This window comes from Bos taurus, chromosome 29 (assembly GCF_002263795.3).
Source record: "Bos taurus isolate L1 Dominette 01449 registration number 42190680 breed Hereford chromosome 29, ARS-UCD2.0, whole genome shotgun sequence".
In the NCBI taxonomy this organism is placed as follows: domain Eukaryota; kingdom Metazoa; phylum Chordata; class Mammalia; order Artiodactyla; family Bovidae; genus Bos; species Bos taurus.
In genome coordinates this window covers 40,987,185-41,003,910 of record NC_037356.1, presented here as the reverse complement: position 1 = coordinate 41,003,910, position 16,726 = coordinate 40,987,185, and the positions used below count along the sequence as shown (strand labels likewise).

The 16,726-nt window shown below is 48.2% G+C and overlaps 4 protein-coding genes and 1 non-coding gene across 12 annotated transcripts in view; 2 read left to right on the top strand and 3 right to left on the bottom strand.

The window, feature by feature from the left end:
* Positions 1-1,516: 1,516 nt before the first annotated feature.
* UQCC3 (ubiquinol-cytochrome c reductase complex assembly factor 3) lies at positions 1,517-2,403 on the bottom strand. The gene is made up of 2 exons (NM_001075714.2): positions 2,268-2,403; positions 1,517-2,176 (listed from the first exon to the last, which is right to left on the bottom strand). The coding sequence occupies exons 1-2, from the start codon at positions 2,385-2,387 to the stop codon at positions 2,009-2,011; spliced, it is 288 nt and encodes a 95-aa protein (NP_001069182.1). The 5' UTR covers positions 2,388-2,403; the 3' UTR covers positions 1,517-2,008.
* Positions 2,404-2,562: 159 nt separating this feature from the next.
* Positions 2,563-5,997, top strand: LBHD1 (LBH domain containing 1). 2 transcript variants are annotated; one of them, XM_024987682.2, is made up of 3 exons: positions 2,563-4,624; positions 4,718-4,865; positions 5,418-5,997. In XM_024987682.2, the coding sequence occupies exons 1-3, from the start codon at positions 4,475-4,477 to the stop codon at positions 5,687-5,689; spliced, it is 570 nt and encodes a 189-aa protein (XP_024843450.1). In that variant the 5' UTR covers positions 2,563-4,474; the 3' UTR covers positions 5,690-5,997. The 2 variants fall into 2 exon arrangements, with proteins under 2 accessions (XP_024843450.1, XP_059739068.1); XM_059883085.1 differs by having other exon boundaries at positions 2,563-4,865.
* A 100-nt stretch (positions 5,998-6,097) lies between these two features.
* The window catches only part of CSKMT (citrate synthase lysine methyltransferase), a 427,761-nt gene continuing 417,132 nt past the window's right edge, over positions 6,098-16,726 (bottom strand). The window contains exons 1-4 of one of the 7 annotated variants that reach the window (XM_015461238.3): positions 7,536-7,573; positions 7,173-7,254; positions 6,933-7,066; positions 6,098-6,770 (exon numbers count right to left, since the gene is read on the bottom strand). In XM_015461238.3, the coding sequence (XP_015316724.1) occupies positions 6,115-6,770; positions 6,933-6,999 (723 nt within the window). In that variant the 5' untranslated portion in view covers positions 7,000-7,066; positions 7,173-7,254; positions 7,536-7,573 and the 3' untranslated portion in view covers positions 6,098-6,114. The other 6 variants (XM_024987069.2, XM_059882860.1, XM_059882859.1 and 3 more) reach the window with 6 other exon arrangements.
* Positions 7,332-7,480, bottom strand: LOC112444961 (small nucleolar RNA SNORA57). Its single transcript, XR_003033366.1, has one exon. It is a non-coding gene; the product is annotated as a small nucleolar RNA SNORA57 (small nucleolar RNA).
* Positions 7,675-11,062, top strand: C29H11orf98 (chromosome 29 C11orf98 homolog). Its single transcript, NM_001038581.2, is given in 4 exon segments — positions 7,675-7,753; positions 7,903-8,027; positions 10,209-10,306; positions 10,388-11,062. Coding segments are annotated over 4 exon segments (372 nt in total). The 5' UTR covers positions 7,675-7,714; the 3' UTR covers positions 10,498-11,062.

Below are 16,726 nucleotides of genomic sequence, written 5' to 3'. Positions count from 1 at the left end.
TAGACACTATGCTTTATGTTAAATTTCCAAGGGAGACTTGTTTCTAATCTCCAGGTCTGATTAGTTGTCTAGGAGGTTAAAGTGGGGCGGCCCCAGCAAAAAAGTGGGGATAGCATTTTTTGCTCTATGAGTAAGACAGTACCTAAGCTTGAAATTTTACTAGCTATGTGCCTTGACTTCTTAAGTCTAGTTTCTTCTTTAGTAAAACCTGGATAATAGTACCTGTTATTTGGGGTTGTGGGGGTTACGTAATGCTTTAGCACAGTGCATGACACCTAACGAGTCCCCAGTTACTAGCTACTAAAAGAGTAGTTTTTAAAATGTGGCCATTCACAAAAAGTATTGAGTGCTTAATATGTACTGTGTATTAACTGAGATATGAAAGCACTATTATCTAGCAGTGGGTACAATTATTCCATTTTAGAGACCAGACGTGAAAGCACATGACTTGTTCAAACTGACACAGGTAGCAAGTAGTAGAACCTGAACACACTCCTGGGGAGCTTGACTTTCAGGCTCAGGCTCTGAACTGCCAATGCCAAGCTCCTGCATTCTAGCCCCTCTTGCTGTTGCTGCTCACCTCATCTCCATGCTCCCTCAAGCAGCTGCCTCCTTCCTCTCATACCCTGGCTAGGAAAGAGGCCACAACTAAATTTAAAAGATCACACATGACAAATGTGTTTATGACCTCACAATCTAGAAGCACAAAACTGCACCACTGCTCGTACATGGGAACAGACCTCAGTGTTACCAAGCTTTATGCTTTATGTAGTGTTCCAGCTTTAATGAAAACAGCCTCCCCTGCGCCCCCACTGTTGCAATAGTTTGGAACCACAGGTCGGAAAAATAAAAAGGAGAGTGAACTTATTGACTTAGCTGTGGGGCTGCTACCCCACTGACAGCTTTACCTCATCCCATCAGTGGCATCTCCAATAGATTCTATGACCACATTCAGACTGAAAACCACTGCAATGAACGCCTTATGGGAGGAAAGCCCCAGTGCATTTAGTGAGAGGCTGTCCTGTGCCTGGCACTTACATTCCTAAGTTCACCTTCTGACCACAACTCTCAAGATAATTGTCACCTTTATGATCAGGACTTCCCAAGTGGCCCTAGGGGTAAAAAACACCCCCACCCCCACCCCCATCCGCGCCAATGCAGGAGATGTAAGAGACGCTGGTTCGGTCCCTGGGTGGGGAGGATCCCCCAGAGAAGGAAACGGCAACTCACTCCAGTATTCTTGTCTGGAGAACCCTGTGGACAGCTGGCGGGCTACAGTCCATAGGGTCGCAGAGTCGGACAGGACTTAAGTGACTTAGCACACACGGAACAGGAGGACCGAGGCTCAGAGAGGTTCTGTAACATACAGGAGTTGAAACAAGATCTGTCTCAAAGTACACTCCGTTTTACTAGTACCACAGTGGCCTCCAAAACTTAAGGCCACAGAAGGCATCACGGCATATGTTAATTGCTAGAAGCCCCTCTTCAACCTCATTCGAAAGACAGGAAACCAAAGTGTCCTCTATGGGTGTTTATTGCACAAGAGTTTCCAGGCTACTTATAATTTCAAGAACATCATTTGGTTATCCACTCACACAAACCACAGATCTGACTTGTGTTTTGAAAATGTCGTCGCTCTGCCTATTGGGCTTCAGCCTCACATAGGGCGGGCGTGGCAGCCGGCAGCCGCACTCCAGCCAGGCCGCAGCACCTACCCGCAGAACACTTGGCTTTTATGGGCGTCCAACCGCAGGGCTCACTCTCTGGATGGAGGAACATGATTTATTGGTTCCTTCAGTTAGCCACAGCCCGCGATGTGGACGTTAAAACGTAGTCCTTGCAAGCTGTGGAAGAGAGCGCGCTCACCCGGCGGCAGCTCCCGAAGTCGCGGAGATGCCTGCGCTTGGCATCCGGGTCGGGACTCCCCGCCGGCCCACGGAGGAGTCAGGGCGGCTTGGGCGCCTGCGCTGCAGCATAAGTCCCGGCGCCCAGGGGATCAGGTTCTGTCTCAGGCTGACCTCCCGCCGCCGCCGCCGCCGCCGCCGCCGCCACTCATCCAGTTCTTTCTCCAGGCAACGTTCTCTTGCGTGGCCGCTGCTTCCTGCAGAGTGGCCAGCAGCAACTCTTTGGTCCTGGCCGCCTCGTCCCTGCGCTGCGGGTACTGCTCCGGCATCTCCTGTAGGCAGAAAGAGTGGTTCGCAGCCCCGGCCACCAGCCCGGGGTTCTCCGCCCGCCCACCCCACCTCTGCCTCCCCAACTGCTCCCACCTTCAGCATCGCCTGCTTCCGCTCCTCACCCGGGGTCACAAGGGCAAAAAGCGCGGTGCCCACGCCAGCCCCGGCGCCCAGCAGTGCGCCCACGAGCAGCAGCTTGCGCAGGGTCGTCATGGTCGACAGCGCAACCAGCGAGAGGACCTCTGGAGCCTCCAGTAGCCCATCCGGGCCGCCGCGACGACTTAATCTGCGCAGGCTAGAGCGCCCCACACAAGAGACCATAGAGACGGGCCCGGGCTAGAGAGGACCTAATCGGAGAAATGTTTCGAATCTGAAGCGTCTAGGTCTTAAGACTAGTTTAGCTGAGAAGGTTGAGCACGTCAAGAGGTGTTGGGACCCAGGGCTGAGGGTGGGACCCCTTGTCATGAAATCCCGAGTAGGATTGCTAACGGGAGAGTGTCTTCATGGTTACTGGGAGTTTGACAATTGCCCGGTTCCGGAATGTCCAGATCAATAGAGGGCTAAGCCTGTGCTCTGTAGTTTCCTAGGATTACTTGTGCTTTATCCAAACCGCAGTATGTAATGACGTCCACGTGTTTATAAACATCAGTCTGTTGACTCCCTTCAATCTCTTCAATCCTAAACACTGAAAAACCAAGTGTACCGGATGGGGAAAATGATATATTAATACATTTTCCTTTTATTTTACTTAGTAAAAGCAAACATTACCCTTCTCTTAGGTAAATAATCTTGGCTTTTTTTTTTTTTTTTTAACCATGAAAACCATGGATGTTGTGTAACTTACCGAATTCTAGTTTGGTGAAGAAAACACCTCTTAGTTGTGTGACTCTGGATAAGTCATTTAAGTTCTTTGTTTTACAGTTTCTGCATGGGAAAATGAGGCTAATAACAGTGCATATGGACATGTTAATGGACATGAATTTGAGCAAACTCTGGGAGATAGTGAAGGACAGGGAAGCCAGGCATGTTGCAGTCCATGAGGTCGCAAAGGGTCAGCCATGACTTAGTGGTTGACCAACAACATCTCACAATTTTAGGATAATTAAACAATTTATATGACATGCATTTAAAACAGTTCCTGGTATCAACTACAGATTGGCACTTGCCAAGAGCATTTGCCAGTGACTGAACAGCAACAGTCACTGTTGGATGGGTGGATGGCATCACTGATTGGATCAACATGAGTTTGAGCAAGCTTCAGGGAAGCCTGGTGTGCTGCAGTCCATAGGGTCATAGAGTCGGAGGCGACTGAGCTAAATGAACAAAAACAAGAAGGGCATTTGCCATCTGCCTGTGTTGCTGCAACTGCTGACCTCTACACTCCCTAAAGGGAATTCAGGGTGGAGAGTGAGGCACTCTGTGCCCCAGGGAAACTGGTGGAACAGGTCTTTTAACTAGTTAGATATTTTCAGGAACTGATTTCATGATTTCATTTCTTGCATCTCCTCTAGAAAAGCACTAAATCCCTTCATGCTGATGTCAGCTCCTCCTCCTGACTAGCAGAAAACCTTTTATAAAATGAGTGCTTGATTGCACTGAACTCCCCCTTCACGAAAATCTTATATTTTGACTTTCGCCACTGCTTCTTTGGAGCAGTCTCTCAGACCTGTCTGAGGGACTGTCTCCTGGGTTGCAGTCTTCATTTTGCCCCAAATAAAACTTCACTCACAACTCTCACGTTGTGCTTTTTTTTTTTTAGTTGACACTATATAAATATTCATTAAATAAGATACCAAGAAATGTGAACTTGGAAGACCCTGTAAGAATCAGGAAATTTCAAACTCATTATTGAAGCTCTTTACTCACAGGGCTTTAATCCAAATGCCCTCCTTAACTCCTACTCCTCCTGCCTTTCTCTGTGTCACCAGAGTGAGTGCGCCTCCCTGGTGGCTCAGACCGTAAAGAATCTGCCTGCAATGTGGAAGATCCCCTGGAGAAGGAAATGGCTACCCACTCCAGTATTCTTGCCTGGAGAATCCCATGGACAGAGAAGCCTGGCAGGCAATACAGTCCGTGGGGTCGAAAAGAGTCTTACACGACTGAGCGCCTAGCACTTCACTTCATCCCACCTCCTGGCATTGGCCCCTCCCCTGGAAGGTCCATAATCTCCTTTCAGCTTCCTCTCCTCAGAAGTGATTAAGGGGCTCGGCTCCAAAGCGATTAAAGGAGCAGTCTGTGGGGTGCACTGGGCAGGGGTGCTCTACTGAGTTCAATTGTCCTGCATTCTAGAATCAGCACCCATGGCCCTTGTGCCGGGGAGCAGTGAGGATGGGCCTTGGTCTAGAGATAGCCCAGGCTCTTCCCAGCGTGCAGACAGTCCTAGACTGACCAACCCGCTTTGGAAGGACAAAGGAGAAATTGACAGGGTTGAAGGTCACCAGGATGTTCAGGTTAGTACTTTCCCACCTTGCGTCCTGCTGTTGGTTCACCCTCCACTTTGGCCCGGTTCCCCTGCTGTGCCTATCCAGGTTATGTGTCCGCAGACCCGCCTCCCCTCCATTGTGGTGGGAGCCTCTGAGGTAAGTGAAGAGAGTGGGGAGCTCCGGTGGCCACACGAGGAGCTGCTGCTGCTGACTGACGATGAGGAAGAGGAGGTCGAGGTGTTCTTCCAGGACCAAAGTGAAGAACCAGGTGAGGGAGGAGGCTCATTCAAATGGGGCTGTTGCGAACTGAATGTTCTAAGCAAAACAAGAGGGACAACTTAGTTGTGTCCCCTGCATTAAACAGCACCCAGTAGGTGCCCAGTAAACATCGTGAAGAGAAATGTAGAGGTGGGAGAGAAAAGTCAAGGTGGCTGAGGGACTTCCTGGACGGTCCGGGTCCAGATCCAGTGGTTGGGACTCTGAGCTTCCACCTCAGGGAGTGGGAGGAAAGGGCTCAGGTTAGATCCCCATCTGTGGAATTAAGATTCCATGTGCCGTGCAGCTTGGCCAAAAAAATGAAAAAAGTTAAGGTGACTGGCAAAGTTGATGAATTTTTAAATTTTTTTTTGGCCACCATGCCACACAGCTTGTGGGAGTTAGGCTCTTCATTTCAATTGCTGTATTATTTTTATAAGCAAAAAGAATTAAACAAATTTACCTCAAAAAAAAAAAAAACAAAAACCCAGTCAGGTACCAGGTATATTTTTCTCTGTTCTTTTATTATGTATTTTTCATTGTTAATGGGTTCTTTAACTCCCAGGCTGGACTTGGAGCTCCCTGGACCCTAAGTCTCCTTTAAGAACCTTTAACCCAGAACTCAGCTGGGGGCAGGAACGGGTAGATCAAGATGCCTCCTGGATCCCAGAGGACACAGACTGTCAGGAAGCCCCCAATCCCTGTCCTCTCTGGGACCCACCATCAAGCTCCCATGTCTGCAGAAGCTGCTTTGTGGAATATTCCCATTTCCTGCCTCCCAGGAGCTTTGAGGGTAAGTATCACTTTCTCCCTCAAACATTTTACCTAGGTTTTTGAAGTCCTTCCATCCATCCCTTCAGTCTTCCTCATCTACAAGTGAGAAAAATGGGGCTTAAAGGTTAGACCCCAGGGTCACACCAGTGATAGTCAAGGAATCTGAATTAAGAACTCTCGTCTGTGCTTTTAAGATTTCAACTAGTTGGAGATGGGAAATAACCCACTTGTACGTTTTCTATTTAGCACTCATTTTGTGCCTGGCACTGCTAAATGTTTCACCTGTCAACTGTATGTAATCACATAACTTCAGGTATTATTCCAGCCTTGCAGGTGAGTAAATGGGGCACAGAAATATTCAGTACCAGGTGCACCCATCTAATAAATGTGGAAACCAGCACCCAAATTTTCCAGTCATCTTGCAAAGACAAAAGTTTTCTCCACCTCCTCACCAAACGGAAAACAGTAAGATCAGGTCTAAAACATCTTTAATCAGAGCCTTGAACCACATAAGCAAAGTAGGTGATGCCCCTGAAAGGGCCCAGCTCCTGCACTGTCACAGTCCAGCCCTGGGACCCTTTCTCTAGGCAGGGGAGCCGCACATCAGGATCCTCATCTGAGAACTGAATCAGGGTCCCCTGGGGGCTTAGGACCCTCAGACATTCTGCCAGGAGCTGGTAAGCCCCAGGCAGACCACCCCGGGCAACAGCATCCCAGGTGCCCTTGTCCAGGACTAGCTGAAAGGAGCCTGAGGAAGCCACTGGCTGCAGATTCTGGCCATCAGCCTGCATGAAATGGAGGCTTGACTCAGGGTGTCCAGGGCACAGGGGTGTTTGGCCTTGGCCACCTTCCAGGAGACTGTTCATGTGGGCCACTGCTACGGGAGAGAAGTCCACCCCCAACACGTCCACGGGGTGCGGGCATTTGGTATAGAGGCCTGGACACAAGCTGGAGGTCCCACAGCCCACGTCCAACACCCGGGGTGGACAGGCAGCCCATGATTTCTCCAGCAGCGGCAGCAGGAGCCCCTGGGCTTCTTCGTATCCAAAGAACCAGTCGAAGGTGCGGACGCTGCCCTGACGGGGTTGGGCGTGGAGCTTATCCCAGAGGGAGCGGTCTGCCAGGCAGCTACCAGCCAGGGAACCTGAGGACGAGGGGAGGACACGCATCACCCAGCGCCCGGTTCTTTCAAACTGCTGCAAAATCGGCGCCATGTGCCCTGGGGTTTTCAGCGTCACAATTTCAATGACCAGACTATTGGGTAACGAAGAGCCCAGCTTGCCCTCCCAGTGTCCACCTTCCCTACCCGCCACGGTGCGGCGCGTCCCCGCCGCCAGGCTCGCCAGATGGAGGGTTCGGCGCAAAGCAGCCATCCGGAGGTGCCGGCAAGGTCGCCCAGAGAAACTTGTGTGAAAATGTCGCCCGTACTCCGGCTGGGGCCTGAGATCCAAGGGAAGATTTGCAAAATCCGCTGTGCGGAATGACGCATAAAGCTTCCCTAACCCTGCAGCTTCGGAAAAAGAGAATGCGGACACAAACTTAGTACCGTACGAATGACCTTTATTGTTTGCAGCGGGAAGTGGAAGAGGGGATATGGCAGCTCCGGCTCTTGGGGTGGCTCCACAGACCTGAAATCAAAGGAGAAGGTGTGAGTACCCCCGGGAGGAGTCTGCTGAACCTCGGTTCTGCCCTGCTCCTTGGAGCTCTGTGTCCCGGCGCTTGAGGATAGAACCGGCGGACAGCTGGCCGCCGGTACCGAAGACATGACGCCGAGGGGGCCAGAGCCCGTTCTCTCTACCTCCGTACATTACGCGGATCGGGACTGCACGCCCGACCCGCGCCAAGAAAAGGAGGGTCCACAGGCACCGTCCCCACGCCCCAGGAACACCAGCCGGACACCCCCACCTACCAGACCACACTCAATCAGTCGCCGCCCTCGAAAAGGCTTATGCGCGAGCCGGGTTCATTTATATAGTGCCAGGGCCCGCCCTCGAGTTGCGATTGGCTAGCACAGAGCTGAGGGCGGGGCGCACACGGACCCTGCGCACAACGGAAACGTGGACCCGGAGCCGGCCTAGCGGCGCAGCTATGGGTGCTCCGAGTGGAAAGATCAACCGGCCGCGAACGGTGACTCTGGGACCCCCGACATGGTTTCCCAAGCGTCCCAGAGCCTTTATTCTCGCCCGAGATGGAGTCTATGGGCCAGTGTCGCCGGGTGCGGGGTCCCAGGTCGCAGGGCGCAGCCGCCCTCTGATTAAGCATCTTCCTCTCCCCAGGAGCTGAAGAAGAAGCTGTTCAAGCGAAGACGAGTGTTGAACCGGGAGCGGCGACTGAAGCATCGGGTGGTCGGAGCTGTGATAGACGAAGGACTGATTACGCGGCACCACCTCAAGAAGCGGGCGTGAGTGCCAGACCCTCTCTCCCTGCGTCCTCCCCCATCAACCCTCCTTCCCTCCTTGTCGAGCTCCGGAGTAGCTTAACACCATTTTGCTTTCCTTGTATACTCACACTTACGCAAGGAAAGTTTGTGCCTAAACTTTGTTAGCCTCTCATTATACCTGTAACTTGCAACCTTTTTTTGGTTCTTGGACCCCACTGAGAATCTAAGGAGAACTGTGGCCCCAGCCTCCCCAAGTAACATATATTCACACAGATTTCCTATAAGTAAATTTAAAAGCGTACACATGAGTGTGTGGTGAATCATTCGATGAATTTTCACAAAGGTTCATGTGGGATATTGCATAGAAGTTTCAAGGCCACTTGAGTTCTTGTGGAAGACTTCCCATCCCATTCTTTCACTGACTTGTTTACTATAATATTTACTTTATGAATTGGCATAATAAATATATTTGGTCCCTGTCGGGTTTCTGACAGAGCTAAAGCTATTGGAATTTGCTGAGTGATAAGAGTGCCTTTTATTTCAAAAGGATCCCCTTTTGAGCACACCTAAACTTAAGCTCGGAGAAGGCAATGACACCCCACTCCAGTACTCTTGCCTGGAAAATCCCATGGACTGAGGAGCCTGGTAGGCTGCAGTCCATGGGGTCGCTAAGAGTCCGACACGACTGAGCGACTTCCCTTTCACTTTTCACTTTCATGCATTGGAGAAGGAAATGGCAACCTACTCCAGTGTTCTTGCCTGGAGAATCCCAGGGACAGGGGAGCCTGGTGGGCTGCCGTCTATGGGGTCAGCATAGAGTCGGACACGACTGAAGCGACTTAGCAGCAGCAGCAAACTTAAGCTGGGCTTCCCTGTTGGCTCAGACGGTAAAGAATCCGCCTGCAATGCTGGAGACCTGGGTTTGATCTCTGCATTGGGAAGATCCCCTGGAGGAGGGCAACCCACTCCAATATTCTCGCCTGGAGAATCCCCATGGACAGAGGAGCCTAGCAGGCTGCCATGGGGTTGCAAAGAGTTGGACACAACTGAGCAAAGAACTAAGCACAAATTTATGCTAATAGTGATTTAGGGTGGGGCTGGTCATCCAAAAGAAGACATGATTAGAGGACTGGAAATTTAAGCCCTATGCACTGACCTTTGAGAAGAGGGCAGGTGCTGGAGATTAAGCTCTATAAAACCTCTTGATAGCTTCCTGATTGGTGAACAGGTGGAGGTGCTGAGAAGGTTTAGCTGGAGAAGGCATGGGAACTCTGGTCCCTTCCATACCTTGCCCTATGCCTCTCTTCCATCTGACTGTTCCTGAGTTGTTCAGTTCAGTTCAGCTCAGTCGTGTCCAACTCTTTGCGACCCCATGAATCGCAGCATGCCAGGCCTCCCTGTCCATCACCATCTCTTGAGTTCACTCCAACTCACATCCATTGAGTCAGTTGGCCATCCATTGGTCATCCAGCCATCTCATCCTCTGTCGTCCCCTTCTCCTCCTGCCCCCAATCCCTCCCAGCATCAGTCTTTTCCAATGAGTCAACTCTTCGCATGAGGTGGCCAAAGTACTGGAGTTTCAGCTTTAGCATCATTCCTTCCAAAGAACACCCAGGGCTGATCTCCTTTAGAATGGACTGGTTGGATCTCCTTGCAGGTTGGATCCTGAGTTGTATTTTGTAGTAAATCAGTAAATGCAAGTATGTTTCCCTGAGTTCTGTGAGCCTTTCTAGCAAATTACTGAGTTTGAGAAGGGGATCATAAGAACCGAATTTATGGCTGGCCAATCAGAAGTCTAGGTGACAACCTGGATTTGTGATTGGTATTTGAAGTGGGGGAAACCCTGTGGAACCAAGCCCTTAACCTGTGGTGTCTGATGCCATCTCCAGGTATATACTGTCCAAATCAAATTTAAATTTGTAGGACGCCCAGTCTGTGTTCACTGCAAATACGGAGAATTACTTGATGTGGGAAAACCTACCATATCTGGTGGCAGAAGTATCAAGGATGAGAGGAGGAAAAGTTTCCACTCGATACTAAATTTTAGCAATTAATGTTACTTTATGTATGTGTTAAGGTTAGTTTTAAGTAAGGTAACAGTTCTTTAACTTAGATCCAAAGACCTTTCCGGTAACCAGAACCACTGTGTGGTCTGTTTTGGTTCAGATTCAACTGGTATTTTTGCTCCTACCAACCCTTTAGGTCCAGTGCACGTGCCAACATTACTCTGTCTGGGAAGAAGCGCAGAAAACTCCTCCAGCAGATCCGACTTGCCCAGAAAGAGAAAGCAGCCATGGAAGGTGAGGCTAGGGCCCAGAAGCTGGGGTGATACAGCCTGGATTCATTGGGTTCTTTAATGCTTCCTCTTTTCCTTTGTTCAGTGGAAGCCCCTCCCAAGCCAACCAGGACTAGTGACCCACAGCCCAGATCAAAAAAGAAGACAAAAGCCCCCCAGGATGTAGATATGGAGGACCTTGAAGATAAGAGCTAAATCTGAATCTCACACCCTTTCCACCAGAAGATTCTCAAGCTGGAGCCAAAAGGACTCAAAGGTTATTTCAGATGATTTTGGAGAAAGCATTGCTCCTTTTCATTCTCCCCGTATACCTCTTCCCTAATGGCCTACTGACCTGCCCTGGAGGGATGTATTGAGAAAAAGAGAGTAGAAAAGAAAAATTGGAGAGGGAGTCCTAAGCAGTCAACTGCATTTGTAATAAAGCCCCCTCGTTCCCACTGAGATGTGTGTGATTAAATGTGGGAATTGGGATGGGAGAAGGAAAAGGGGCTGTGAGTGTGGAAACAAGACAACTGGAAAACAGGACTCACAGCACTTACTTGAGCAAAGGCAACAAGAAGTTAAGCTCCCTGGTGGCCCTGTCTCCCCAGTGACAAAATTTCTAACAAAACAGGATTATTGTAGAGATGTCAGAGGAGGCAAGGCTCCTGATATCAGCCCTGCCACCTCCACTGTGTGACCAGGGTGGACAAGTGACCGTGATTATCTCTGCTTCCATTGCTGATTATATTTTTAATAAAGTGAACATTATTTTTCCCTTTTTATGCTCAGAAATTCTGTTTGTTGGAAGCCAGGGCTGGGGTGGTTAATTAAAGTGAGAAGCTGAATGTGCAGAGATGTGGTCACTGGGGAAAGAGCAACTCTCTCCTTGCCCTGTTTAATCAGTGCAAGCTTCCTGAAGAAGGGATTTTGAAAATTTCAAACCTTCAGTCAAGTTAAGAGATTAGCACAATGAGCCCTTATGTATGCACTCTACCTCGGTTTACCAGTTTTTAACATTTCTCTCGCTATGCTTGATCTCCCTACCTGCTTGCAAATATGTGTTTGTTCAAATACATATCACTGTTGTCTTTGCTGACTCATTTGAAAGTCAGTTGCAGGTGAGATTTTATCCCTAAGGCTATGTTTCTATATAGCCAAAACACCTAAGACACTTAACATTAGTGGAATAGCTAAAATTCAGTTTTTCATATTCAAATTTCCTCAGTTGTCCCAACAATATTCCTTATAACTGCTTATTGTTTCCTCAATCCAGAAACCATTAAGAATCACACATACTATTTAACTGTCATGCCCCTTTAGTCTTCAAATGAAAAGAGTACTCCTACCTTGTCTTAGATGACTGGTATTTTTTGAAGAGTCCAGCTCAAATAAAAGAGTATCTCACAATCTGGGTTTGTCTGAGTGTTTCTGTGCATTTCCTCATCATTAGTTGTAGGTTAGGCATTTCTGGGAAGAATTTGATGTAGGATATTGTGCACTTCTCATGGCATATCATCAGGAAGTATGTGTTGACTGAAAAATACACAAGATTGCGGACAGGAGAAGGGGGCAACAGGATGAGATGGTGGGATGGCATCACCAACTCAATGGACATGAATCTGAGCAAAATCTGGGTGATAGTGAAGGACAAGGAAGCCTGGCACGCTGCAGTTCATGAGGTTGGAAAGAGTCGGACGCGACAGCGACAGAACAGCAACAAAAAGTTGAGAATTATGTTTGATTTGGCAGACTTGCAGAGGACTTAAAAGCCCAGAAGACAGCCTCTCAGATGACTGAAGGACTGCTCCCAAGAGGTAAGGGAGGAGCCTAGATAGTTTTTGTGACAAAAATCCGGTAGTCAGGAACTCCCCTGGTGGTCCAGTGGCTAAGACTCTGAGCTGTCAGTGGGGCCCTGGGTTTGATCCCTGGTCAGGGAACTAGATCCCACTTGCCATAACTAAGACCCTGTGCAGCCAAATAAATACAAATATTTTTTTAAAAATCAGACCATCAAAGATTATCATTAATTAGAATTAGACTTCTCAGGACATTCCTGGTGATTCAGCACTTAGGAGTCCACACTTCCAATGCAGTGGATGCAGCTTCCATCTCTGGTCAGGGAACCAAGATTCCCACAAGCCTCAGCCAAAAGAGAAACTTATAGCAAAACACTAGACCTTTCGAGTTAATGAACTTAGTGCTCTTTTGTTTTTTCACTCTTTTGCTATGCACCTTAACTATCTATGGCCAGTATCCTGTTCTTTTCCTTCCTGAATTCCCTCGGGGTTCACCTCTGGGGATGGCTGCAGAGGTTGTCCTCGTTTGATGGCCAGAGACCCTTACAGGTGACTATAGTGGCTGACTGGTTGATGGTCACAAGATTTTTTTTCTGATAGGCAACATTTTTTGTTCACATGTAATGTCAATTTGTCTCATTGGTGCTTCTAAGTGTTAAGTGGGTATCTGTTAGATTTCTCCACTGTTAAAGTATTCTTTTCCTTTATAATTAATAAGCAATCCATGGGGGCTTCCCTGGTGATCCAGTGGCTAAGATTCTGAGCTCCCAATGCAGGGGGCCTGAGTTCAATCCTTGGTCAGGGAACTAGATCCCATATGCTGCAACTGAAGCACAACTAAGACCTGGCACAGCCAAATAAATGAATTAATAAGCATTGTTTTAAAAAAGCAGTCTATGAGTGATACTTTGAGACTATATGATTTTCCTATTCCCAATGACATCGCAACAATGGTTTTAGTATCCATGCATCTGTGGTACTCATTTGATATACTCTGTAAAGGAAACCCCTACTCTCTTTTTTTAAAAAAAAATATCATTTAGGTTGTTTTTCAATGTTTTAATCATGTTACTATCAATTTTTCATGCTCAAAATCATACCAAACTGACCAGCCAGCCTCTTTAAGGAGCTTCCTGTGGCTTCCCTTGTGGCTCAGCTGGTAAAGAATCCTCCTGCAATGAGGGAGACTTGGGTTCGATCCCTGGATTGGGAAGATCCTCTGGAGAAGGGAAAGACTACCCACTCCAGTATTCTGACCTAGAGGATTCCATGTATAGTCCATGGGGTCGCAAAGAATCGAACACGACTGAGCAACTTTCACTTGCACTTTGTGTCCTTTGGGCTTTCCAGGTGGCTCAGTGGTAAAGAACCTGCCTGCCAACGCAGGAGACTCAGAAGATGTGGGTTCCATCCTTGGGTTGGGAAGATCCCCTGGAGGAAATGGCAACCCACTCCAGTGTTCTTGCCTGGAGAGTCCTATAGACACAGGAGTCTGGTAGGGTTGCAAAGAGTCAGACATGGCTGAGCTACAGAGCATGCATGGATGCTGTGTCCTTTTGATACACCATCAGTATTTGAGCACTTTCTTGCTGTTGGGCACAATATGTTCCAGGCTCACCTGCTTCTCCTGGTCTAAAACTTGGTATCAGCCATTTTCCCAGGGAAACAGTATTATGTCCAGTTTTGAATACAGAAAGGAAAAAGTGCTAGTGTGAAACTGAACTGTATTCAAGTGAAGTAGAGGGGAGAAGCTGAGGGGAGAAGGAAAGGCAATTTCAACATCTTGGTATCCCCATTACCCTGAATAATTTTCTTCTGCCCCTATGCCTAAGGTGGGAAGGAGCTTGCTGAGCTCAAAGTAGAGTTTCTGTATCTGGTATTGTGCTAAGCTCTTAATACAAATAATCTGCAGTGATCTCTGCAAAAAGCTTGTGAGAAACATACCCATTTTACAGATAAGGAAAGGGGCTCCAAAACAGCTGAGTCACTTGCTCACGGTAACATTGCCATTAAATAGCAGACAGGAATCCAGATCTAACTCCAAAACAAGCACCCTTAGATTATGAAATCTTTAGGGGCAAGAACCACATAATAGTCTCATAGCTGGAAGAACTCCCCTGGTTCAAAAGTCACTTCTCACAGATCAAAAGTTGAGGCTGAGAGAAGGAAAGTATTGGGTCCAAGCCTGAAGCAGAGCTGGAAGCAGAAACTGTCTCATATTTACTCTCCTAGAACACATATTTTATGAATGCTTGAACTTCTAAAATCTAAGAACAAATACAGAACCACCAGAATTAATCATTTAGCTTTTAAAACACAGTCACAGGGCTTCCCTGGTGGCTCAGAGATAAAGAATCTGCCTGTCATTGCAAGGGACATAGGTTCGATCCCTAGTCCGGGAAGATCCCATATGTCAAGGAGAAACTAGGCCCATGCCCCACAACTATGGAACCTGTGCTCTAGAGCCCAGGAGCTGCAACTACTGAAGCCCGAATGTCCTAGAGCCTGTGTTCCACAACAAGAGAAGCCGCTGCAATGAGAAGACCCTGCACTGTGGAGCCCAAGATCTGCTATTACGGTAGCCCCTGCTTGCCAAAACTGGAGAAAAGTTTGCGCAGCAGTGAAGACCCAGCACAGCCATAAGTAAATAAAATCTTTTAAAAACCCTATTTTAAAACACTGTCACTTCAAAGATACCTTTAGGACCTACCATCTGCTGATCTTCTAACTCACACTTCCATTGAGAACAGTAAGCTGTCTGGTTAATAAATGCCTCAGAACCTACTTTCCCTTTCTTTCATCTAAGCAACTATTAGGAACCTACTTAAAAAAAGACAACAAAAAAACCCCCAAACCTACCAAGTGCCAAGCAGACACCATTGTATGTGATGATGGTGAAGCCTTTAACAAAAGCGGGAACTACCTGTTGCCGAACACTTATCTTCTAGAGTTCATTGAAGAAAGAAAATAAAAACAGCAATTGCATGTATAACGTTTACCTACCATTGCAGACACCAAGTGTTATACAGTAGTACTATTTCCTGGTTTCAATTTTCACAACAAGCCCCTGGAGTAAGTGTACTATTAATCATCGTAATTTCCGGAAAAGGAAGCAGGTACAGAAGGCAATGGCACCCCACCCCAGTACTCTTGCCTGGAAAATCCCATGGATGGAGGAGCCTGGTAGGCTGCAGTCCATGGGGTCGCTAAGAGTCGGACACGACTGAGCGACTTCACTTTCACTTTTCACTTTCATTCACTGGAGAAGGAAATGGCAACCCACTCCAGTGTTCTTGCCTGGAGAATCCCAGGGACGGGGGAGCCTGGTGGGCTGCCGTCTATGGGGTCGCACAGAGTCGGACACGACTGAAGCGACTTAGCAGCAGCAGCATAGACAGCTTAACTGAAGCACACAGTCCGTTAGCGGAATAGCTGGAATTTGATCTCGATAGACGGGTTGGAGAAGGCTCTCTTGATAAGGAGTATTAGGTCCTTAGAAAGTTATCAAACTCTCTGCTGCAGGTGGGAGAAGGTTCCTCCTCTGGGAGACTGGGGAGCCTGAGAAGGCTTGTGGTGACAATTTAGAGCTGGGAGGACACCTTCAGCGTGGCCAGCTCAATTTATTTCAGGCTTCCTCCCGTTCATCTCTTTTCTTGTCTTCTCTTCATCTTCTTTTAGGGGTTTTCTCTCTTTACGCTTCTCCTCCTTCCTCTTTCCTTTAACTGCTTTTTCACCTTGTCTCTGGTTACTGATTAAAAGGTTTCCTAGAGCTTCCTTTTTTTTTTTTAACCTCGAGAGTTGAACATTTTGTATTTTTGGCTTAATTAGGAAAATTAATGAAATCCAATTAAATGGTCTCAGATAGCTTTAGAGAAGTGAAGTCGCTCAGTCATGTCCGACTTTTTGTGACCCCATGGACTGTAGCCTACCAGGCTCCATCCATGAGATTTTCCAGGCAAGAATACTGGAGTGAGTTGCCATTTCCTTCTCCAGAGGATCTTCCTGACCCAGGGATCAAACCCGGGTCTCCCACATTGCAGGCAGACACTTTACCGTCTGAGTCACCAGAGAAGCCCTTCAGATAGCTTTCAGTTCAGTTCAGTTCAGTCGCTCAGTAGTGTCCGACTCTTTGCGACCCCATGAATCGCAGCACGCCAGGCCTCCCTGTCCATCACCATCTCCCGGAGTTCACTCAAACTCACGTCCATCGAGTCGGTGATGCCATCCAGCCATCTCATCCTCTGTCGTCCCCTTCTCCTCCTGCCCCCAATCCCTCCCAGGATCAGGGTCTTTTCCAATGAGTCAACTCTTCGCATGAGGTGGCCAAAGTATTGGAGTTTCAGCTTTAGCATCAGTCCTTCCAATGAACACCCAGGACTGATCTCCTTTAGAATGGACTGGTTGGATCTCCTGGCAGTCCAAGGGACTCTCAAGAGTCTTCTCCAACACCACAGTTCAAAAGCATCAATTCTTCGGCGTTCAGCTGTGTCAAAGACCCTTGCGAGGCGCGGGAGGGTGGAGAAAGGTTGCGTAGAAGGTGGGTCGACTTCCCGCTGTTACCGACGCAGCCTCTAACTGGGACGCCGACTCAAAGCGGAACCAATGTGTGAGGGTCACGAACAGCGCCGGATGGGTTTTCTTGAGAA

Bases quoted from the DNA above. Each gene is read 5' to 3' on its own strand.
- LBHD1 (XM_059883085.1), top strand. From the start codon at position 4,475: ATGGCCCTTGTGCCGGGGAGCAGTGAGGATGGGCCTTGGTCTAGAGAT. The intron at 4,866-5,417 runs GTGAGGGAGGAG...TTTAACTCCCAG, and splicing joins GGACCAAAGTGAAGAACCAG to GCTGGACTTGGAGCTCCCTG.
- UQCC3 (NM_001075714.2), bottom strand. From the start codon at position 2,387: ATGACGACCCTGCGCAAGCTGCTGCTCGTGGGCGCACTGCTGGGCGCC. The intron at 2,177-2,267 runs GTGGGAGCAGTT...TTCTGCCTACAG, and splicing joins GGAAGCAGGCGATGCTGAAG to GAGATGCCGGAGCAGTACCC.